General features: G+C 55.0%; 1 protein-coding gene across 2 annotated transcripts in view; it reads left to right on the top strand.

The window, feature by feature from the left end:
- The first annotated feature begins 1,550 nt into the window (after nt 1–1,550).
- Nucleotides 1,551–23,563, top strand: part of RAMP1 (receptor activity modifying protein 1) — a 54,202-nt gene continuing 32,189 nt past the window's right edge. The window contains exons 1-2 of one of the 2 annotated variants that reach the window (XM_074398779.1): nt 1,551–2,166; nt 20,276–20,414. In XM_074398779.1, coding sequence (XP_074254880.1) covers nt 2,115–2,166; nt 20,276–20,414 — 191 coding nt within the window. In that variant the 5' untranslated portion in view covers nt 1,551–2,114. The remainder of the gene's footprint in view (nt 2,167–20,275; nt 20,415–23,563) is intronic. The other variant, XM_039470173.2, reaches the window with a different exon arrangement.

Raw genomic sequence — 23,563 nt, 5'->3', positions numbered from 1 at the left:
CAGACAGGAAAATGATCAGGAGAGAACATGCCCCTAGGTTCGTGCCTTACTTCAGCATTCTCCAGAGAACTGTGAATTTCTAAAGCCTGTGAACTTGAGAAATAGGCTTTGTCTTAGGAACATGTATCCTTTAGGGGGTGTTGAGAGAACAGCAGTGGCAGGGCTTCTGACCTTGCCTCCTTGCAGTCAAGCTTCAAAGAAAAAATGTTGGGAAGAGACTCCTGCTGAGCCTGATGAAAGAGGAGTCCAGTTGCCAACCAAAAGAATACTCAGCCAAAGTCCACAGGCTACAAGTGGAAAGAGGGGCTCAAGCCAGAGAGGCCCTGGGTGTGGAAGGCGAGTGATGGCTGCAGAGATTCAGATTCCTCTCCCCGCTGTGACTGGCCACCACCTAGTGCAGGATGCACAGCTGATCGGTCCCAGGGCAGTGCTGGCACCCACCCTTCCCCACTAGCTGTGCTGCTCTTACCTGGCATGGCCTCTGGCTACCAGGCCCGTGCTCGGCCTGCACTTCCCTTGTGCATTCTCTCCACGCAGCCCTCAGGACTGCCTGGGCTGCATTGTGTCCAAAGTCCTTTGCCTTCTTACCTGCACGGCAGCTTATGCAAGTGTCCCTTATTCCCTATGGCTCCTGTATTGTGGCGCTTATGCCACTGAGAGTTTTAGAGGTCACCCCCTAGATTCACCAATTGAAGGGCAGGGCTTGTTGATATAACACTGTCTTGCATGTAGGGACACAAATGTCTGTTAAATGAAGAAAGTGGGGAGACCAGGCCACCTAATGGGGTATATCTCCTAGGGTTCAAGAAGAGGGGCTAATCAAGTCAAGAGAAAGTGTGCCCTCCCCCACCATCTCACCCAGACCCCTCACTCTCAGAACACTTGGGGCCCCGTGCAGGTGGTAGGCATGCCGGCCCGGAGTGCCCTCCCAGCCTGCGTTAGAAGAACTGGTGCATGGCCTGTCAGCTGTCTCCCCTTCTCTGAGCTTACAGCAGATGGCAGCAGCCCCTCAGCCACAGACTACTGAGGAACTGTTGGTCACTCAGCAGTGCTGTGTGACTGCAACTTCCACAAGAGACAGCTGTGGCCACAACCCTAGGGTGGTGATTCTTCCCCCTCCAAAGGCACTGGTGCATTCCTTAGCACGAGTATAAATTTACTATTGCTAAGAGTTCTCAAAACAGGATATTGCCAGAAGGAACCACTGCAAGGTGAAATCCAGCCACTAGCAACGCGCTTAGAGCCCAGGTCAGGCCTGTGCCTTCCAGAACTTGCTCCTCCCAGCCCATCTCCAGAGCGCCCTCCTCTCACCGCTTTAGATAAAGGAATGCACCCAAGATCCCCCATCAGTTCTCCATACAGCTGCCAGAGTGACCGCCCCCAAAGCAAACCTCGTCTCTAAGGACTCTGCCCAGGTCCTCACAAGCCTCCTGCCAGGCGCTCGGTACCCATCAACAGCGAGACCCCCAGGCCATCTCAATCCCCCTCAAAGAGCCCTGTTCCCTCCAGCCCCCGGCCTCTCTGCACCTGCCGTGCTGTCCCCGCCTCTGCCCACCCACTCATCCTGCAGATCTGGAGCAGCATTCCAGGGCCTGGGACGTGTGCGCCATTTCGGGTTATTACGGGTCCTCCCCAGGCGCCTCGCCGGGGTTTGAACGCCAACGCTCCCCAGCGCCTGCACCTGGGAGGAGAGGTAGATGCGGCGGGGAGATCTCAGCCTTTTTGCGAAGCAATCCCCAGGCAGGAGAACCTCGGAGGAGGAGGAGAAGATGCCCAGGTGGAGACCAAGGTGCCGCTCTCTCGGAGTCGCCTAGGAGACCCTCCCTAGTTTAAAAAGTGTTTATTTGCTCGGAGAACATTTCGGAAGGCCTCACTCGAAGTCCAAGCCGCCCGCGTGGCTCCCTTGCAAGGTTTTCCCGGCTCTGGGCGCCCCCGGCCCTGACACCCACCTGGATAGCCACAGTGGGCCGGGCCGCAAGGCCGCCGCCTCCCACCCCTCCCGCGCCCGCTCCCGCCCCCGCCCCCAGCACGTCTCCTCCGGGCGGGCGCCGCGGCGGGCTCAGTCCTCCGCGGGGCGCGTGGTAGGCGGACTCGGCTCGGCTCCGCTGCGCACCATGGCCCGGGCCCTGTGCCGCCTCCCGCGGCGCTGCCTCTGGCTGCTCCTGGGTGAGTAGGGTCGGGGGTCCGGGTTGAGTTCCCTTTCCCCGGCCCGCCGGAGTCCTCTAGGGGAGGGGAGGGGAGGGGAGGGGACGGCGGGCGCAGCGGTCCGCCGCCCTTGAACGTGGGCAGCCCGGGTTCCAGGCGAGGGGCCCCAGGGCACCAGGGAACCAGAGGGTGCGGACCGGGGTTGCGCCTCTAGCCGCGGAAGGGACGGCTTTGGGGGCGTCGGGGAGCCGGCGTTCTGAAAGGCGTGGGGCGAGTCAGCCGCGCACACAGGAGAACTTGTTTCCGGGAGGAAAAACAGCACCGGGGTTCCCCAGCCCCGCACCTCGGTTTCCCAGGCTGTGCGCCGCGGTGACCGCCAGCGCAGGCTCCCCTCCCTAGGCCGTCCCGCGTGGCAAAACCTGCAGGCAGGCGCCCCGCAGAGGACTCGGTGTTCGGGAATGGGAACCACAGACCCTTCGTATGGAGATTCGTCAACACTGATCTCTCGCAGGCAGCAGCAGTCGCTTGTTGGCTAATGATGTCTTTTGCAGAAATAAGGCCCCCCCTTTTCGGGGCATTTCCATCACCTTTTTTTTTCTTTTTTCTTTTGATTTGCTTGTGAACTTAGCACTTTTGGCTAATAGAAATTTAGAGCACGGTCCCCTTGGTGAAGTGGTGGAACGTGCTCGGCTTTCCACCTGAGGGAGGGGTGGAGATGATCAAGTCCCCGGTGGCCACAGGAGCTGGCCACACACTCAGCAAGGAGCGGTCCTGCTCACTTCCCCCATCCACAGTGCGCTCCTAACATGCTGACTCAAGCCCCTTCTACACTGCTTTGGCTATTGCGTTCCATGAGTTTAGCTACCTTTTAACGGAAACTGAATAATAGATTACTGGCGTGGGAGAAAACCCAGTGCCCCTGGGAAGGCCAAAGCGGTTGTTTCTGGTGTATGTGGCCTTTCCCTAGAAACAGTGATGTTGGTCAGAGGCACCTGCCGCACAAGCCCCCTTGGCCTGGCACTGGGCGAGCAGTGACCGCCAGCGCTGTTTCTGTAGCTGGGGGAGCAGTTTGTGGCCCGGCAGGAGAGGGGCCCGAGCTTCTTGGGAGCCATGGATTTCTGGTCCCTATTTGTAAACCTTTCCAAGGAGTGGCAGATCTGCGTGGAATCCTCCGAGGCCAACGTAATATTATCTGAAAGCGAATCTTGCCACTTGAGTGTTTTGGCTGAGGGTATGTGGAAAGCAAAATCTTAGCGTGATCTTCCCTCCTCTTGTGTTCGGATCCATTTGGCTTGACATGACCTTCACTGTTTTCGTTTCCTAAGAGACAAACATTTCTTTGTTAGCAAGGCAGAGAGCTGGGCTGTGGAATATTTTTCACATAAATAACCAAATAAATAAATGTTCTTTACTAGTGTCCAGAGGCTGCACCCTCTAAAGCTTGTGTAAATAAAACGCTCTGTCACGATCACATATACAGACCTTCCTTGTTTACCAAGAAAACTATTCATGTTCTGCCGAAAGTCCGAAATCCTGTCATTTTAACATGATTTTGAGTGGCCTGGCTAATGTTATATCTTGGAAGAACAAACACAACTTTATGAGGTTATCAGTAAATTAATGTCATTTGGAGCCCAGCTGTAATTAGTAGAATTACTGAGCACAGGCTGTTTCCTTCCCGGGCTCTTGCACGAGCCAGATCTCCTTGGTGATGAAGATTCTGCTACCCAGAATGGCTATGTGGATTTTTTTTTTTTATTTTTTTTTTTTTAAAGAACGCTTGTTTGCAAGTGTAAGAACTTATCTGTGACAATTTTACAATCAAGCTATTTGTCTTAGGTAGTTATTGAGATTCTCACAATTCGCCCAGCCATGATGGCTCACACCTGCAATCCCAGCACTTTGTGGGGCTGAGGAGGGTGGATCACCTGAGGTCAGGAGTTCAAGACCAGCCCGGCCTACATGGCAAAACCTGACTCTACTAAAAATACAAAAAAATTAGCCAGGCGTGGGGTGGTGGGCACCTGTCATCCAGCTACTCAGGAGGCTGAGGCAGGAGAACTGCTTGAACTCGGGAGGGCAAAGGTGGCAGTGAGTTGAGGTCATGCCACTGCACTCCAGCCTGGGTGATAAGAGTGAAAACTCTGTCTCAAAAAAACAAACACAACTTAGGATCCCTATGTAGCTCTTTTCCCTCTGAGCATCCTGTGCACTGTTCTGTTTGCTGGAGACTCTAACATAAGCACATGCATTTTTAAAGGTTTGTGTATAGACACCTGAAAGCTGTTTGTTAATCAGGAAAGAAGAATGCTTTGCAGCCCTGGTTTCGAGTCCATCTCCACTCAGGGAGTGCCGGCTGGTGCTGCCACACAGGAACTCATCTGTCCTGGGAAACACTTGCCTTCTTTGGCTGTCATGTGGAAGCTAGGGTATTTTTTTTTTAATGGCCGCAACATTAATTGAAATATATGACTTTATATAAATAGAATTAGAGCTGGAAATGTCAGGGACACCGTAGGAAATGCTATGTGACTGCTTCCGATTGCCATGCGATTTTAAATCTGGACACCGTTCTCATGCCGGAGTCCAAATCTGAAGGATTCTCATTTGCTAATCAACTCAGTGTGTTTGTTTACCCTCTCTGTGTGTTCAGCTGCAGGAAGAAATGTCTGGATTTTTGTCTTCCTTTCACAGACGCATGCCTGTCAGTGTGCGTATTGCCAGTCCGAGGCCAGGGCTGTTGAGAAACATTTATATCCACAGTGGAAATGGTCGATTCAGCTCCGGGAAATGTAGGTGGAATCTTAAAGCTAGTTAGAAACGTCTGTCCTGACTTTTTCCCCAGAATGTACCCAGTTCATCGCTTTTCATCAGTTAAAACTGGCATCTGGCCGAGTGTGTGATGCCGGTGCCATGTGTGGAGTGAATTCCTGTGGAAATGCTAAGCCCAGAGAGTGAAGCCCCTTGGGCTTACCTGCCGGTGCCCCCGCCCCCAACGGAGGCCTAGAACCCCTCTTTCCTCATGGTCCTTGTGGTGTGGTGGGCTGGCCCCTCAGTGGGCTCTGAGCCAGGCCTGGCTATCCAGATGGTCCCCGGGAGGAGACTGGCCATGGGCTACACAGTCTGTGTTCTGCTGGAGCTGTGAGGAAAGACGTCCTCCAGGCTGGATCTGAGTGGGGCTGCCGCAGTCCACCCTTGAGCCAGGGGAGCACCTGTCAGTGACACACAGCACTCCCGATGCCTTTGAGCCCCTATATGGAGCCCTTGGGGTACGCATTTCCATCATGCGACTCATGATGATTGAGCTGGGTGTCTGTCCCTTGCAGGGACAATCGCTGGTAGACAGCAGGCTCAGGGGTCTCCCAGAATGGCATACCTGGGGGACTGTGGGAATCCTGCCCAAGAGCCTCCTCTCCCACTGGAGACCCAGGAAGGCCTCCTGAAGGAGGAGGCGCTGCAGCCAGGACAACAGTGGGAGCTGGGAAGGGGACAGGGGAGGCCGGGCTGCAGTGGCCTCAGTGACTCCAGCACTTGCTGGACCGTGTGCCCTCTGGCCCTGCCCATCAGTTTTTTGGTGCAAATGAAGACGCAGAGATGGTGCTGCCAGGCGTTGCCCAGCTCCCAGGCTGCGGTACCCCCACTGACCCATGACATACGCAGACACATGAAGCCCCGGAGGAATGTCCTCATCCCCAGCCCTCTCTGCTTCGAAACGGGGGACCCCCAGCTAGGTGATATTCCCGGAGGACCCGTTTCTCCTTGGTGAGGAGGGTGCATCCACACGGCTGCCATAGGAGGTCCCCTAAACAAAACCGTACTCACTTCACCGAATGACGTTACTGTGTTCAGGAAAAAAAATTTTTTTCCTAAGACGGTTTATTTCAGTAATTTCTGGGGCATCCAAAAGGCATCACTTTAATCATCTTTTAAATAAGGGGATCTGGGTGGCTTTGTTGGAGCAGGGTCCACAGGAACACACCAGCCAGACATGGCAGGGCTGCGGGCCTGGGTCACAGCCAGCCTGACTCTGTGTCCTCAGCTCTTGCAGTGACTCTTCACTGTGCTCCAAGAGTGCTTCGCTCCTTCCCACGTGCAGAAACATGGTAGATTCTCTGGGACCAAGGACCAGAACCCCGAAACCCCACACCTCGGCCATCTGCTCGCCCTCCACCAGGGTCAGCACCGCCTCCCCCATCACAGGGACAACTGCCCAGCCTCCTAGAGCCCCCACCCCACCCACCACCCCAGGGGCAGGGGGTCCTCCTCTGTGTTCCCACTAGACCCTCAGGCTATGTTAGTGTCACTCCCACACATGCCATGTTCAGGCCCCCACGCCTCGGTTCCAGGGGAGCAGCTCCTGAATTAGCTGAGAGTTCTGGGGAAGCACGGGGGAGGGAGAAGGAGGCACAGAGACCTGGCCCATAGCCAGGACCAGTCCGCTCCAGGGGGCAGGGTACCCCCTCAAGAGGCTCAGGAAGGACTGTCTTGAGCCTACCACCAGCTGGGAGGAGACAAGTCAGTGGTTTGCCCAACCAGACAAGAGTTTGCATCTCAAGACCTCCTACTGTGGGTTCCCTGGCCAATTATCAAAGCATTTCAGGGCGCCACACAGCAAAGCCCCAAGCCAGGAGGGGAAGAGGCCTAGAAGGCGCTGCCCCTTCAGCAGACTCTTAGTGACTGACGCTCAGGTTGGCTCTCTGCAGGGATTTTCTCATCTCTGGAGGAGACAGCTGTGAGAGGGAAGCAGGGGGAGTGGACGGGTGAGGGGGTGCCGGGAAAGGGCTGCACCATTTCTCCTGGAAACACCCATCTGCCACCTCACACACTCGGGACACACGGGGTCAGGACTCAGAGGGGCTGAGGCCGGGGTGCAGAGCAGCCTGCAACAGTAGTGTCCACACAGCCCAGGGAGCCCACCGCAGAGGATGGTCCAACACCAAACGTCCACAGTGCCAAGGCGGAACAGCCCTGCTCCAAGTCAACCATGTAGACATGCAGTGCCACTTAAATGCAGCAGGAAATAAACAGGAGACCATGGAGCAGAGCCCTGAGGAGCGGGGGCAGTGCAGTCCAGAGGCCAAGGACGATTGCACAGAGGCCCTGCTGTTTGGAAGCTCCTGGAAGGCTTTTTGACTGAAGCATGGTAGGGAGGAGGGCGTTGAGCCAAAGCTGGTGCTGGAGGAAGGACCCATCCTCTAAGGATTCAGGACTCATTCCTAGGGCAGTGGGAAAATCTTGAAGGACATTAAAGGCGGTGACAGGATGGAAGGTGTGGTTTAAAGGCGCCCTCAGCTGTGGCCCCCAGCATGGACAGGAGGCCAGGCAAGGGTAGGAGTGGGCGGGTTCCAGGGAGTCCTGGAGGTGAAAGTGATGGGCCCCAGTCCCTGGGCCGGGGCTCAGGCGCAAGGCAGCACAGAGGAGTGAAGACCAGCACCTGAGGGGGCACCCGGGGAGCAGGGAGGGCAGGACGGGGAAGGGGAGAAGAAGGAAGGGGAGGGAGATGGTGCCACAGCCAGGGCTGCCAGGAAACATGGGAGCCCCAGGCAAACTGGAATTTCACATAAACAAGGAGTTTTGATATAAGCGTGCCTCGTGCAATATCAGGGACATATATCAAAACCACGGTTTCTCTGAGATGCAGATTTCGCAAGGCATCCTGTCATTTGCGGCATCTGGCGGCCCCATCCTCAGGATCCACGTGGGGTTCAGCATTCCCCTTGGATTCTGAGGGGCGATGGTACATAGGAGCCTGTGCAAATCTAGGGCTCAGAAAGAGGTATGGCCCGGAGAGGGGTTTCTGGTAGTAGCAGGGTCTGGACAATGTCAAATCCTTGCTTGGAGGGGTGGCTGGTGTGAGTGGGTGGAGATGGGCCCAAGCTCCTGGTAACGGGCCAGAGAGGACAGCCAGGGAGGACAGAGAAGGAAATGGGCTCCAGGTACCACTAGGCACCTTGACGTGGCTGGCGGGGAGGGAAGGCAGATGCAGGGTGCCTTGCGGAAGAGGCAGCAGCGAAAGCCGCCGTTAGGAAGTGAAACCAGAGAGCCTGTGTGTGGAGGTTTCCTCCAGGGCCTGATGGTTTTCAATACGTAAGCCTTTGATGCAACTGGAATTTACCCTCATTCCCTAGCAACTTTTATCAATGGCTACATATTTGAGGGATGTTCATGGCAATTGCACTGAATGTATTAACCAGTCAGGGAGGATTACGTCAAGACCACTGTTGAAGAAACAGCCGTCTGCTCCTCCACGCCCACGTCTGCATCCAGGTCCTGCCACAGGGATTTCCACTCTCCTGCAGATGACTCGCTCAATGTCTAGGAATCCCGTGCTTTTTGGCTGCTACTTGGAGTGGGATATTTCCCCCACTTTCTTTCCTCGCTGGTCATTGCTGGGCTAGGAGGTGGCTCCTCTTCTGTTTGTTTCGTGACTGTTGTCACCCTGTGCCTGTTTTTGTTTTTAGGTTTTTTGCTTCCTGCTTGGCTTCTTCAGACAGGTCCTAAGGTCACCCGTCACCTAGGGTGGTCCCGCCATCTCTTACCAATTTTCCCTGTCTTGTCCTCTAGTCTCACTGTGTAGAAAGCAACTCGCCACTGACTAGGGGAGTGACAGTAGCTGCCTGCCTTTGCTGCTGGCGATGGGAATATAGGGGACCGTTGAACAACGCAAAGGTGGGGCACCCACCCTCTACATGGTCAGAAACCCGAGTGTAGCTCTTGACTCCCCCAAAGCTTAACTACTAATAGCCTACCATTGAGCAGAAACCTTACCAATAACGTCAGTCAATTCACCCATATTTTGTATGTTACATGTATATATACTGTATTCTTTTTTTTTTTTTTTTTTTTTTTTTTTTGAGACCGAGTCTCCCTCTTTCACCAGGCTGTAGTACGGTGATGCAATCTCAGCTCACCACAACCTCCACCTCCTGGGTTCAAGCGATTCTCCTGCTTCAGCAGGAGAATCCCAAGTAGCTGGGATTATAGGTGCCCACTTCTGCACCTGGCTAATTTTTGTGTTTTTAGTAGAGACAGGTTTCACCATGTTGGCCAGGCTGGTCTTGAACTCCCAATCTCAAGTCATCTGCCCATCTCGGCCTCCCAAAGTGCTGGGATTACAGGCGAGAACCACTGTGCCCAGCCTACACTGTATTCTTAGAATAAAAGTAAGCTAGAGAAAAGAGAGTATTATTAAGAAAATTAGACCCAGCATGGTGGCTCATGCCTGCAATCGTTGCACTTTGGGAGGCCAAGGTGGAAGGACCTCTTGAGCCCAGGGGCAGAGGTTGCAGTGAACCAAGACCGTACCACTGCCCTCCAGCCTGGATGATAGAGTGAGGTCCTATCTCAACAAAACCCATAGAAAATATACGTACTTTCCATTAAGTGTACATGGATCATCATGAAGGTCTTCATGTTGAGGAGGCCAAGAAGGAGGAGGAAGAGGAGGGGTTGGTCTTGCTGTCTCAGTGACGGCAGAGGCAGAAGATAAGCCTCACATAGGTGACCCACACAGTCCAGAGCCATGTGGTCAAGAGTTAACACCTGAAATCTCCATCTTTCTCCTTTGGGGCCAGATGCTTTTTTTATTGTATTTTCACGGGGTGAGGGTGGGAGAGGGATGGAGAATGCATCTTCTTCTCATGTGTAAAGTGCGCTTTTATCTTGTGAAGGAAGAACCGTTTGATGTGACACAGCAACCTGCTGAGCTGGGCATTCCCTCGGGGCTGGCAGGCTGCTGGCACTGGCGACGCTGTGACACAGGAGAAGTGGCGAGCGGCTGTGAAGCTGTCCTGTTTCTGGGATGAATGGAGGGCTCCCTCCGCACCTGTGCAGACTCCCTGCAGCCTCAGGCATCTGTCGGCCACTATTTGTTCTGGGTGTGGCTTCGTTCTTCCTGAGTGAGCTTGCTCTGTACTTTCCCTTGGGAGTTTTATTACCAGCACTGGGTTTTCTTCCCAAGATGCCGACTGTGGACTTTTATTCTTTCCCTGTGTGCTAGGACAGTCGGGATGATGAAAAGAAGCAGTTCCTTGAAGATCTAGAGGGTCTTCATTTTCACCTGCAAAGCCATCGGGGCCCAGCCCCTTTTCGTAGTATAGATAATTGGCAACCTTTTCAGTATCTTTCTTGTGTTATTGGACCCCTTGAGTTTTCTTTTTTTTTTTTCTTTTTTTTTTTTTTTTCTTTTTGAGATGGAGTCTTGCTCTGTCGCCCAGGCTGGAGTGCAGTGGAGCAATCTCAGCTCACTGCAACCTCTGCCTCCTGAGTTCAAGTGATTCTCCTGCCTCAGTTTCTCAAGTAGCTGGGATTACAGGCATGAGTCACCACACCCAGCTTTTTTTGCATTTTTAGTAGAGATAGGGTTTTAGCATGTTGGCCAGGCTGTCTCCAACTCCTGACCCTAGGTGATCTGCCTGCCTCAGCCTCCCAAAGTGCTGTGATTACAGGCGTGAGCCACTACACCTCGCTGGGGTTTTCTGTGTCTTACAGCAATGATGATGTTTTACATTTTCCTCTGAAGTTGTTCATTTTATCCAACATACCATTATGTGGACGGTTATTTTTCTAATTCCCTCTATGTCTGTGAACATTTGTCCTTTTCAGTGCAATTTTGTGAATTTGTATTTTCATGTTATTTCTTGATCAGAATGAACAGTGGTTAATCTCTGTTATTCGTCTCTTCCCTGCTGATTCCCCCACCACAAAAAAACAACAGTTTTTGAGTTTACTTACTGTACACTTTTTCTGGAATGCCTAGCGCATTTGTTTTTGTTCTTTCTGGCATCGGAATGGAACGTCATCAGGCCCCTCCTTGGCCGATCGGCTGTAGCCCCTGAGCTTCCCTCTGCTGTGTGCTCATTGTTGATGTTTTCTGGATTCTCTGTGCTTGTGGTTTCTACTTCCTCGTTAACACGTGAATTGTTTGGAAGCAAGTTTTACAATCTCAGGGGCTCCCCGATCCTCATTGCTGGTTTCATTGCGCTGTGGTCGGGGACGGAGCAGGAACCACACCCACCACTTCGTGCGCATTGTGGGTTCCCGCGTGGTCTTGCAAATTTTTCCTTTTGTAAATGGCCCATAAGCCTGTGGGAGGAGTGTGGCGTTTTTAGGTATCCATCTAGTCATCATATTAAATGTAATACTTAGGGCCTCTGTATCCTTATCTTGGTGTTCCCCAGGTGTGCGCATCGTGTGAAAAGCTGCACTGCTTTTGTGGTTCTGCCTGCTTTCCCTGGGTGTGTGTTGCTGTGTGTTCTGTGCAGGGGAGAGGATGGGAAACTCCATATGTGACTCAAAGGTGACTTTTTTTTTTTTTTTTTTTTTTTTTGCTTTTTGAGACAGAGTCTCATTCTATCACCCAGGCTAGAATGCAGTGGCACAGTCTTGGCTCACTGCAACCTCCACCTCCTGGGTTCAAGTGATTCTCCTGACTCAGCCTCCCAAGTAGCTGGGATTACAGGCATGCACCACCACACCCGGCTAATTTTTTGTATTTTTAGTAGAGATGGGGGTCTCACCATGCTGGCCAGGCTAGTCTCAAACTCCTGACCTCATGATCCACCCACCTCAGCCTCCCAAAGTGCTGGGATTACAGATGTAAGCCACCACACCTGGCCCATGGTGACTTCTTATAGCATAACCTCTATCCCAGTCATTGCTTCTTAAATTTTAATTGCAGTAAAGTATACACAACATAAAATTTACCATCTTACGTATTTTAAGTGTCAGTTCTATGCCGTTAATGTACCATCTTACGTATTTTAAGAGTGCAGTTTTATGCCGTTAATGTACCATCTTACATATTTTAAGTGTGCAGTTCTGTGCCATTAATTCCTATTGCTGTACACCCATCACCACCATCCATCTCTGGAACTTTTTTCATTTGGCAAAACTGAAACTTTGTCCCAGTTAAACACTAAACCCCACTGATTTACCACCTTCCCCAGCCCCTGGGACCCACAATTCTACTTTCTCTCTGTGAATCTGACTATCCTAGGAACCTGTATAAGTGGAATCATACAGCATTTCTTCTTTTGTGACACTTATTTCACTTAACCTGATGTTCTTAAGGTTCTTCCATGTTGTAGTTGAGTAAGAATGTCCTTCCTTTTGAAGGCTGCATGGTATTCCACTGTTATGAGTAGACCACATTTGGTTTATCCATTCATCCGTGGACACGTGGGTTGCTTCCACCTCTGGGCTGTTGTGAATCAGGATGCTGTGAACATGGGTGCACAGATATCTCTGAGACCCTGCTTTCAGTTCCTCTGGGCGTATACCCAGAAGTGGGATTGCTGGGTCATCGGGTAGTTCTGTGTTCAACGTTTTGAGGAGCTGCCACAGCGTGTCCCCTGGTGGCTACGCCACTGTGCATTCCCACCATCGGTGCCTAGTTCTCAGCATCCATGAGAGGCCACCACTGCCACGCCGCAGGCTCCCCAACACACGGTGGGGAAGCCAGCCTTGGAGAGCCAAAATGGGGAAGAAAAAACGTCTCCATGGTCTTGCCAAAGCTTGTTACTCTGTTTTTGAGGGCAGCCATTCTAACGGGCTTGAGGAGCCATTCATTACTTCACCGGTGCAGCTTTCAGGGACAACATGTGGTTTCTCATTGTTTAGCCTCTTGTCTGTCTCATGTCCCGCCACCCACCTTTGGATGTTCCCCTGAGTCACTTTGCTCTTTGACCAGGCTTTGCAGCTGGTTTTCTTGTGGATTTAGGGACACATTAATGTTGTTTACTCAATCCTGGCGCCTGCCCTGAGGGCCTGGTGACCCTGGGCAGGCCACTTCCTGACCCCTGCAGCTCCCATCTGCAGACTGGCTGTGGTGTGGGAGCACCCATGTCCTGGCCTGGGAACTCTCCAGGCCTGGGTGGGGGCGGTAGCTGGGCCTGGCCCACAGGCACTCCGAGGCTGCACCCCCGCCATTCTGCTTTAAGAAGTACGCTTGGAGCTCAGCTGACGTCTCCGCTTCCATTTTCTGTTTTTGTTTTTTTTTTTTTTTTTTTGAGACGGAGTTTCGCTCTTGTTACCCAGGCTGGAGTGCAATGGCGCGATCTCGGCTCACTGCAACCTCCGCCTCCTGGGTTCAGGCAATTCTCCTGCCTCAGCCTCCTGAGTAGCTGGGATTACAGGCACGCGCCACCATGCCCAGCTAATTTTTTGTATTTTTAGTAGAGACGGGGTTTCACCATGTTGACCAGGATGGTCTCGATCTCTCGACCTCGTGATCCACCCGCTTCGGCCTCCCAAAGTGCTGGGATTACAAGCTTGAGCCACCGCGCCCGGCCCCATATACTTACCTGGCAGGGGAGATACCATGATCCCATTTTCTGTTTTTTAATGCTCACAGGGGCTTCCTATCTTTTCTCCAGGTCTGTATTTTCCTTGTTCTTCTCTGGCAATTTGGAAGGTAGACAGTCGGTTTCTAGTTCAACTTGTGTTTTGTTTTATGACTTAAAAGAACATGAGGATTTCTTGGCTTGTCAATTTCAGAAATGAAGAGTGCCTGCTGGCAATGGGTAGAATTTTACTGAGTGGCCGTCGTGGGCAAGACCAAGGCTGAGGAGGAGGATGGGGGTGCTGTGTGCAGTCGGGGGTCTGTCACCAGGTGACTGAGGTTGGAGGTGAGGCTGGAGGCTGCCACAGTTATCCGAGTGAGGACTTGGAAGGGCCTGGCATTCCCGGTGAAAGTGAGCAGCACAGACCTAAGAGAGGGACGAAGAACTGTGCACAGCACCCCACCCAGCACAAAGCAGCCACTTCGCGGGGTAGAGGCTCTGAGCCCAAGAGAGGGGACAGCGGGCTGGAGTCAGTGCTTTGCTGCCTTTGAGGACCGACATCAGGTGACAGGTGGAGAGTGTACCTGGTGGAGGCTCTGACGGGGTCTTTGGCGGGGTGAGCAGCGGTGTGGGTGGGAGGGGAACAGCCCAGCCTGGCCCCAGGATCTTTCCGCTTCTCACAGCCCCTGCAGTGACTACTCAGAGGTGTCAGCAGATGGCGGGGCGTTTCTCAGCCTGGGCTTGAGAAGTTGGAGTAAGAGGGTCTTGCCAGGGGAAGGAGAGCATCTTGGAGGCTCCAGACAGGTGACTCCTAGAGAGACAGGACTTTAGATGGAGTGGGGCAGGGAGAGGGGACGCTCAGAAAGCTGAGTGCTTTCACTCTAGAGGATGTCAAGTTTGACCTGGAAGGAGGCACGGGGGGACATCCTGGCCACACAGGAAATGCCAGGCCATGGTTGGCACCTCACAGGGACACTCGCATGCCTGAAATGGACCAGGCCATGCAGGGAGACACCGGGAGCTCATCAGGGACAGCGGCATCGCAGCCCACCAGGGATGGATCGTGGCAACTGAAGGGACCCTGTTCAGGGCAGCCAGACCTCAGGGAGGCAGGAGCAGGCATTCCTATGGGCTGGGGAACTCAGGTTCCTCTGCCACACCACGCCCCCCACGTAACTCCCCTGGGCTCTGGGCACTTTCAGCTGCCTGAACAGTCGTCCCCAACTCTCTTAGTCCTGCCCCTGCCAGTAAAACAATCTGGAGATGCTCCTGCAGGATTTATTTATAAATTAGACCCCTGCGGCACTGTGCTATGTGTTATAAAATGTAAGCAAAAGTAGGCGTCTTTAAGCCCAGGAAGTCAAGGCTGCAGTGAGCCAAGAGAGCGCCAGTGCACGCCACCTGGGGCAGCAGTGGGACCCTGTCCCGAAAAAATAAAGAAAACCACTCGATACGGCGATGGTTGTACAATTACTGAATTTACTCAAAACCACTGAATGGTCTGTGTAAGATGGCTGAATTTGTGGTATATAAATTATACTTCAATAAAGGTGTGTTTTAGAAAAGAAAAAAATAGGCTTTTTTGAAAGGAGGGATGCTGAGAATCATGTACTGGAGTCATGACCGTCTCTCCGCCCCACTGCGATGACATCGTCCGTGCCTTAAGGACGTCAGTGGTTCTTAGTGGGGCCTCAGGATTGAGTGTGGATCGAGCCTGCACTCAGATGAATGGTGCCAGCCCCTCAGCCAAGGAGGACCCGGCGCAGGGAGAAGAGGCAGCTCAGCAGCATGTCCTCAGCCTGCCTGGCGCCGCCGGGGACACCTCACGTGCTCTCCAGTCCGTGATGCCCCGTTTCGGGAGTTGTCCACTGAGTGGCGGTGACGATGGCCACACACCTGCTCTCCCAGGGCCCCTGTGCTGTCGGGCATTAGTGTGGGGTGGACTGTCCAGGTAGTGGGACGCCCCGGTACCCAGTGAGAGCCCGCAAAGCTACTCCTGGGGAGCCTGAAAGAGGCAGACCCCCTGAGGAAGCCCACCTGCGGCCGGGGCTCCTGGCCGGGGGTCTCAAGGCCTCCACAGACATGGGTGGCTCACAGCCTTTGGGGCCGCTGTTGGGGTCTCTGCAAGAGGTCACTGACCTCACAGTGCCTCCGGTGTGTTCTGAGATGAGCGTGCCAGGGATTGCATCCTGGCTCTACCACTCCCGGGCTGTGTGACTCCAGCAGGTTACTTAACCTGTCTGAGCCCCTCTGTCCCTGCCACACTGGTTATTTATAAGGATTAGGCTAATGTTGGCCAGGCACAGTGGCTCACGCCTGTCATCCCAGCACTTTGGGAAGCTGAGGCAGGGTGGCGACTAGAGCCCAGGAGTTCAAGACAAGCCTGGGCAACGTGGGGAAACCCCGTCTCTACAAAAAATATAAAAATTAGCCGGGTGTGGTGGCATATGCCTGTGGTCCCAGCTACCCAGGAGGCTACGGTCGAAGGATCACCTAAGCCTGAGGAGGTCGAGACTGCAGTAAGCCATGACTGTGCTGCATGTGCTCCAGCCTGGGCAGCAGAACAAGATCCTGTCTCAAAATAAAATAAAATAGGTTTATAGGTGTAAGGGGCTTAGGCCAGGACTTGACCTGCCAGCTGCGGCTATCAGCATCCCGGACTGGCTGGTGGGAGGGGGACAGGGAGGCTTCAGGAATTTGCGAGAACTTGACCTAGAACCCGACCTGAACTGTCCGTTTAGCCACCGCCCCTGCTGGGAGGAGGCCAGTGATGGGGTCTGAGATTCTCTCTCTACAAACCTAAAATAGACAGCTGCAGAACTGGCCTTTCCCTGCCCCACGTGGCACAGACCAACATGTGTGTCGAGGGTATTTGCTGAGATTGAGACCCATCAGCTTGTGTCCCTTGTCTCCTTAGAAAGCCCAAACACCTGATGAGCAGCGTCCCAGGGTCCCCAGTACGGGGCCCACTGCCCTGTTGTTCTGTCCCCACCCTCACTTTGCTGGAGGGGCCCTCTGCCTTTGGGGTTCCTGCTATGTATGCTCATTTCAGGGGCACCATCCTGCTGTGGAGAGGGAGTCACTGCTCCGAAACTCCCCAGCAACACCAAGTTCCTACGTTACGCGCAGCTGGAGGGAAGGTTCCTGTCTTGACATGCTGCGTATTGAGCGAGGAACGCAGCCGTCTACCCGGCAGCCTCTGCACGCGGCTTTTTAAAGACATGAGCCATGAATGATTAAATGTGCAGTCACACAGAGGAATGGAACCCATTTGGCCCTGAACGGCTTTTGGCAATTTTAGTCCGGTTTAAAACTTTGATGTTGCCTCTCTCTCCAAGGAAAGAAACCACATCAGGCTTGTTTGAGAAAAACCCAAGCATTCCTCGCCTGCACCTAAAAAATGAAATTGGTTTCCAGATTTGCCTGAACAGCTGCTCCTGGCCTCATCCCAGCTGTGGGACTCAGGGCTCCCATAGGGCGTGAAAGGAAGGGCAGTATTGGTGGGGCAGGGCTCTGTCCCTAAAGAGCAGGGAACAGTGGGCTGAGTGTGGCAGTCCCGCAAGAGAGGTGGGGGATGCAGCATCCAGGAGGGACCAGCCAGAGCCAGGCCAGGGTCAAGGCCACCGGGCCAGCCCTGCAGCCAAACCGGGACGGGGGCTGCATGGTGGAAGCGAGAGCTGGCTGAGCTGCAGGACAGGAGGGTCCAGTAGATGGGGGCAGGCAGCTGCTCTGGACAGCCCAGGTGGCAGCAGGAGATTGGCCTGAATGTGACAGAGGGGGACACCTGTGGCCTGGGGTGAAGGGACCACTGTCATTGTTTCTGGCCCCTGCACACGTACCCCCTTTGCTTATTGGGGACCCCACCAGAAGGAGCAGCCCAGCCTCCCCATGGTGACCGGCTCTGCAGGGCGGTTGTACAAACCCCACTGCCCAGACCCTCCTGGGGACTTGGGGACCACCAGGGTCCTTGTACAGACCCTCCACTGCTCACACCAGCCCCAGTTGCTTTGTGGCACGCGTCGGAGAATCATGACTGAAGCACAGATGTGCCTGTTCATCTCCTAAAAGCGACTCTTCCAGAGCAAGGGGGGGTCCGTGGTGGTTGGTAACCACAGCCCCCAGTCTGTCCGCTCCATGCAGGACAGCCTGAGACACACTTGCTTCACTCCCAGGCAGAATGGCCACTGAGAAAGCCGGGTATGGTCGTCGTCTTTGCGGTTCATTTGACAAACACTAACGTGCAGAGCTGCTGGGTGCCAGGGAGGATGTCCGCACGAGTCAGAAAGGAGTGGGAGACGAGAGGGCAGCCAAGAGGTTCTGAGAAAAGAAAGAGACCCTCTCCCAGCCCCAGTGAGGCTCTGAGGAGATGGGCGGGCACAGGGTGGGGGGCAGTCCCACCCCATGGGGACAGCCAGGGGCCTCTTGGAGTACAGGGCGGAGGAGGTGGGCAGGGGGCGCTGGTGGCATGACTCTCAGGTGGGATTCACCAGAGAAAGCCAGTGGGTGCAGGTGGGATGCCAGGGGCAGTGAGGGGTGGGAGAAACAGAGGGACAGTTCTCCGAGTGCAGCTGGACAGGCGGCCTGGAATTCCTTCTGTGAGTTGATGAGTCAGCATCTGAGCCCTCCTGAGCTCCCGGGAGCCCCCGGGACAACACTGGCCACAGTAGGCAGGTTTTCATAGGGGCATGTTGATGGGGCAGGCATCAGAAACAGCCCCTCCTCCAAGGCTACCCCCGGGGGGTGGGTGCATCCACAGCGGGGCCCACTGGCCCCAGGGTGTGCTCACAGTGCTGGTGTGGACGGGGCGGGGGGAGAGGGGTGCATCCACAGCAGGCCCACCGGCCCCAGGGTGCACTCACAGTGCTGGTGTGAACACGGCGGGGTGGGGGAACACACCTGTGCTGTCAGGAAGCGGCATGGACTCAGGCAGGTACAGAGACTCCTGACGGTCCCCAAGGATGGGGGGTTGCTGTTCTGCCCTCAGGTTTCCCAGGGGCAGGTGCAGCTCCCTCTGTGGCCACAAACTCCCATGCTGGGCACTCATGCCAGGGGTTAAGGATGGGTGACCCACTGGAGTGAGGGGTGGACTCTGCCTTGCTTGCCAGCAGGTCCTCTCCTGAGCTCCTCTGAGGGGCTTGTTCCATCTGCCAGCCTTCCACGTGGGCCCGAGCCCACCCACATTACTCCCTGGCGTCTTGGGCGAAACATCCCAGGTTCAGTGCACCTGGCTATTTGGGAGCCACTCATGGCCTCAGCCCAGCAGGGCTCAGCCTCCCCGTCAGCACCTGCTCTCGCAGCTGCAGGCTGGGCCAGTGCCCAGATGTGTAGTGTATGGGATCCATCCACCCTGAAACCAGCCATTGTGCCCTGGAGTGGTGCTCTGTGATAGCACCCCCACCCCGCCCACCATGGCTGCCTGGTGGGCTCCCCCCAGACACCTCCGGGGACATCATGCCCCTCCCTGAGCTTCCCACCTCCTACCTAGTGTCCAGCCCTGTAGCCCCGGAAGTGGCCAAGTGCTCTCTGGCCCATACCACTTCGGGCCGTGGGACGTGAGACCCGGTTCTGAACCCTCAGTTCCCCTATTCATAAATTTCTGATCGCAGTCAGACCCACTCAGAGGTAGCTGTGTGTAAAGAGCTCCAGTTCTATGCATCTTACTCAGCAGTCCAAGGGGCCCCTCGAGCTCACAGCCCTCCCTAGGTCACGTGCCAGAGATTGGTACTCCAGAACCCCTGGCCCAATCTGCATGCCCAAGGGTAGCCACCTCTCCTTGGGTGGGCTCCCTGGACCCAAGGCTGTAAGGGGCAGCTTGGTGTACTCACTCATGAGGCCCAAGGTGGGGCCAGGCGGCAGGCTGCAGGGGCTGAGTGCCCCCAGCGTCTCCCAGGGCAGCCCTGGCCTCCCAGTGCCAAGCTCCTTCCAGGAATTTGGAAAGGCCAGGACAGTAGGGGTGGGGCTGGGGGTGCCCTCTGGGCAGAGGATGCACAGCATGGCCTGGAGGGAGAAGGAGGGGGACCTGGGGACAGTGGGAGGGCCAGGAGCCAAGCCCTAAACAGGGAATGCAAAGCTCCTGCCCCCCGCTGCCCTACAGAGTGACCAAGAAAGCGGGGCTCAGCCCGAGGAGGAAGAGGCGGCCTGGTGGATGGGGGACGTCCCACCCCCAGGCAGCAGCAAGCTCTCGGCAAAATAAGTGAATTCTGATTCTGTCCAGGGCACGCTGGGCAGGTCACTTTTGCTCTGATGTGCGGTTTGAGGCAGGAGGAGGGAGCACAGTTCATGCGTCCGTTTGTCAGCTCGGTTCATAGCCTACAGGTATTCAGACAGGAGACATGCCTGCAGCTCCCAGGCTGGGAGGCGCAGCCCAGCCCAGCCCCAGCACCAGCGGAACAGGGGTGGCCAAGTACTGTCTCCAGGCCCCTCTCATGCTGCCTCTGCCTGGGGCAGCCCAGTAGCACTGTAGGACAGGAAGCATCCTGGCCCAAGCTGGCACGGGGCATTAAGGACCAAGCCATCTTTAATAGGCAGGGAGGGCCTTCGCCAGGTCACAGAACGATTGATGAAGAACGTCCGATTGGAGCCGCAGTTGCCCTCTCCAGGGGTTGCTCGGAGGCCCCATTCTCGTGGAGCCTGGGCTGGGGGGTGGGCGGGTCAGCGGTGATGCCCCTGGGCCTCTGCTACGGCCCCTCCTCTCTTCATGGCCACGTCCGCTGCAGCCCATCCCCTCTTCATGCCCACGTCCGCTGCAGCCCAGCCCCTCTTCATGCCCATGTCTGTTGCAGCCCATCCCCTCTTCATGCCCACGTCCGCTGCAGCCCATCACCTCTTCATGCCCATGTCTGTTGCAGCCCATCACCTCTTCATGGCCACTGCCTGCCAGGAGGCTGACTACGGTGCCCTCCTCCAGAAACTCTGCCTCACCCAGTTCCAGGTGGACATGGAGGCCGTCGGGGAGATGCTGTGGTGTGACTGGGGCAAGACCATCAGGTGAGTCCTATGGCCCCTGGTAGGTAGGACACAGCTGGGGAGGGAGAGGAGTCAAGGAGGGAGGGCTGGACCACGTGGGGGTCATGGAGGATCCTCTCGAGACCCCAGAAGGGTTCTTCCCCCGGGGTACCGGGATGAAGACAGAGGTGGGGGCCAGTGGCAGGTGGGCATGAAGAGTGACGGTGGGAGGAGGCCACATCCTCAGTAACGTGGTCTGGGTGGACGGTGGGGCCCTAGGACAGGGGGTGGAGGGTTCAGACTGGGCCATGTCCAGCCAGAGAGGCCCATGGCCTCTCCAAGACCAGGTAGGGTAGGGTCTTGAGCTCCAGGTTGTCAGGGTCTCTGACTGGAACCTGGCTTCAGGGACATCCCTGCCGGTTTCCTCCATCGCCGTGGTTAGACCAAGGTCGGCCTTCCTGGCCTCACCCTGTCCAGGGCTCAGAGCTTCCGGAATGGGGCAGGCTGTCACCACCCACAGCCCCCAGCAAGACGTCTCCAGCCCAGCCCTTCCCCACCTGGCCTGGTCCTCCTGCCCAGGGGCTCTTCTTCCCTCTTGGGCTCCCTTCCCGCCTCCCTCAGCCTCTCAGGTGCTGGGCCCCCACCAGCAGGCCTGGGGGTTCTCCCCAGCAGGCCCAGGCTCCTTTGCCTCCAGAGCAGGGATCAGAACTCGGCATGTCCATAATTGACTTTTGAGTTCTTGTTTCTGCTTCCGTGGGAGGCGCTGGGGTATCCTGGGGTTGCAGTGGGTGAGTAGCGGGGTAAGCAGGGCATGCGTGGAGCTGACAGCCACCGCCTCCCTGCCATGCCACCTTCACACAGAGGCCTGGGTGTGGGTTCACAGAGCAGCATGTGACACACAGGAGATGTGCAAGTCCTGGTGCCCCACAGATGCCAAGCGCTTTCCCCAGTGCCTGAAAAAGGGAGCCATGGGGACCAGTGGGGAGGGCCAGGGGCAGGGAGGGGGCCCTGGGGAGGGTCTTCACGAAGGAAAAGTTGTACCAAAGTCACACAGGAAGGGTGCATGTGGCTGTGGTGTCCCCTGAGGGTCCAGGACACACCTGGCACATCTCTGTGGGATTCAAGACCCCCGCTTGGGCTCATCACCCTCCCTTGTGGATTGCAAACTGGAGTGGGCACGGGGAGAAAGCCCATGGCCAGGAGTCCCTGAGGCTGGGTGGTTCCCGCCTCTCCTCTGAGCCTGGGCTTGGGCCTTCCTCTACCCCAGAGTCCTGCTGGCCCCAGCCTGCTCTCTTCTGTCTCACTGAGGCTGGCAGATGCGTGGCCACCGCTTTCTTCTCCTCCAAGCCCTGTGCTCTCTGCCCACTTCGTCCACCCCCAGGGGCTCCAGCAGGCCGAGCAGAGTCCGTGCTCAGTGCACAGTTGTTTAGGCGACTCTCTACCTTGGGAGCCCAAAATTTTTAAAAACTAGGAAGGCGTGGGGTCTATGCAGGTGTGCATACTGGGATTTAAACCACAGAAGCCGGCGCAGCGGCTCACGCCTGTAATCCCAGCACTTTGGGAGGTGGAGGCAGGCTGATCATGAGGTCAGGAGATTGAGACCACCCTGGCTAACACAGTGAAACCCTGTCTCTACTAAAAAAATATATGTATATATACAAAAACTTAGCCGGGTGTGGTGGTGCGTGCCTTTAATCCCAGATACTCAGGAGGCTGAGGCAAGAGAATTGCTTGAACCCGGGAGGTGGAGGTTTCAGTGAGCTGAGATCAAGCCACTGCTCTCCAGCCTGGCGACAGAGCCTATTCCCTCAGCAGTCTTCTCAGCCTACCAAGATTTCGGAATCTCCTTTTGTAAGCTGAAAACTGAGTTGAGGTGGGAGAGGTTGTTAATTAGAACAGCCTGTTCTTTAGGCTAATTGGCCTCCTGCCGAAGCTGAGTCATTTGTATTTAAATTAAAGATTGCATTTTATTATGCTCTGGGGAAGACACAGTGGGGGGCCCTAGGGAAAAGGCCTCTCCCCTGCCTGCTTGTGTAAGTGATGGTTGATTTGTGTAGACTGATTGCAAACCGAACGAGAGGCCTAGCAGAAGACAGCAGGGTAACACTCACGGTGTTCCACAAGCAGCAATGGTGGGGTGTCCTCAGAAGTGGAAGCCACCACAGATGGCTTCCAACAGTGCCAGAGCGCACACAGGAATAATTAGCACCGAGACCAGAGAGAGTTCGTCATCCTCAGAGCTGAGTGCCAATAGATGGAAACAGAAGGAGGGGGAGTTGCTGGGAACTTTCTTTTATTAAAAAAAAAAAAATTCTGGCCAAGCACTGTGGCTCACACCTGTAATCCCAATGCTTTGGGAGGCCAAGTGGGTGGATCACCTGAGGTCAGGAGTTCAAGACCAGCCTGGCCAACATGGAGAAACACTGTCTCTACCAAAAATATAAAAATCAGCCAAGCTTGGTGGCATGTGCCTGTAGTTCCAGCTACTCGGGAGGCTGAGGCAGGAGAATTGCTTGAACTCAGAGGCGGAGGTTGCAGTGAGCCGAGATCCTGCCGTTGCACTCTAGCCTGGGTGACAGAGTGAGACTGTCTCAAAAAAACAAAAAAAAAATCAAGATAATTTAGGAACCAAGAAGGAAAAGTCCCCATCACAGCAGCATCTCATGACATCAGACAGGCCTGCCTGCCCCCGGGGTCTGCGTTCGGCAGAATGATGCCCCCCCAGCCACCAAGATGTCCGTGGCTAATTCCTGGGACCTGTGAATGTGTCACATTACACGGCAAAGGGGAAGGAAGTTACAGACGGGACTGGTGACGCTGATCAGGTGGCCTTACGATGGGAGATTCTGGATCATCCATGGGGGCCCAGTGATATCACAAGGTTCCTTAAGCTGGTCCCAGCTCGGGCCATTGGACAGCCTTCACACTGGCTTCTCTGTCCTTCTGCTGCCCCGGCTATTTTTGAGCACTTTTTTCTTTCTGATACCACGAGATGTTCCAGGCTTCTTTTGTACATTTTCTGCCCCAGCCCTGAAGTCAGCCATTTCTCCAAGGAACCCTGGTTCCTTCTGTTAGAGAATAGTATCTAGAAACCAAGACACATATGTGTATGTGTGTGTCTATACACACACCCCAGGGATTTAGATGGAACCCGTGAAACCAGCTAGAAGAAAACGTGGGTGAGCCCCTAT

Source organism: Saimiri boliviensis, chromosome 5 (genome assembly GCF_048565385.1).
Source record: "Saimiri boliviensis isolate mSaiBol1 chromosome 5, mSaiBol1.pri, whole genome shotgun sequence".
In the NCBI taxonomy this organism is placed as follows: Eukaryota; Metazoa; Chordata; class Mammalia; order Primates; family Cebidae; genus Saimiri; species Saimiri boliviensis.
The sequence above is the reverse complement of the archived record's forward strand: the minus strand, read 5'-3'. Positions and strand labels throughout refer to the sequence as shown.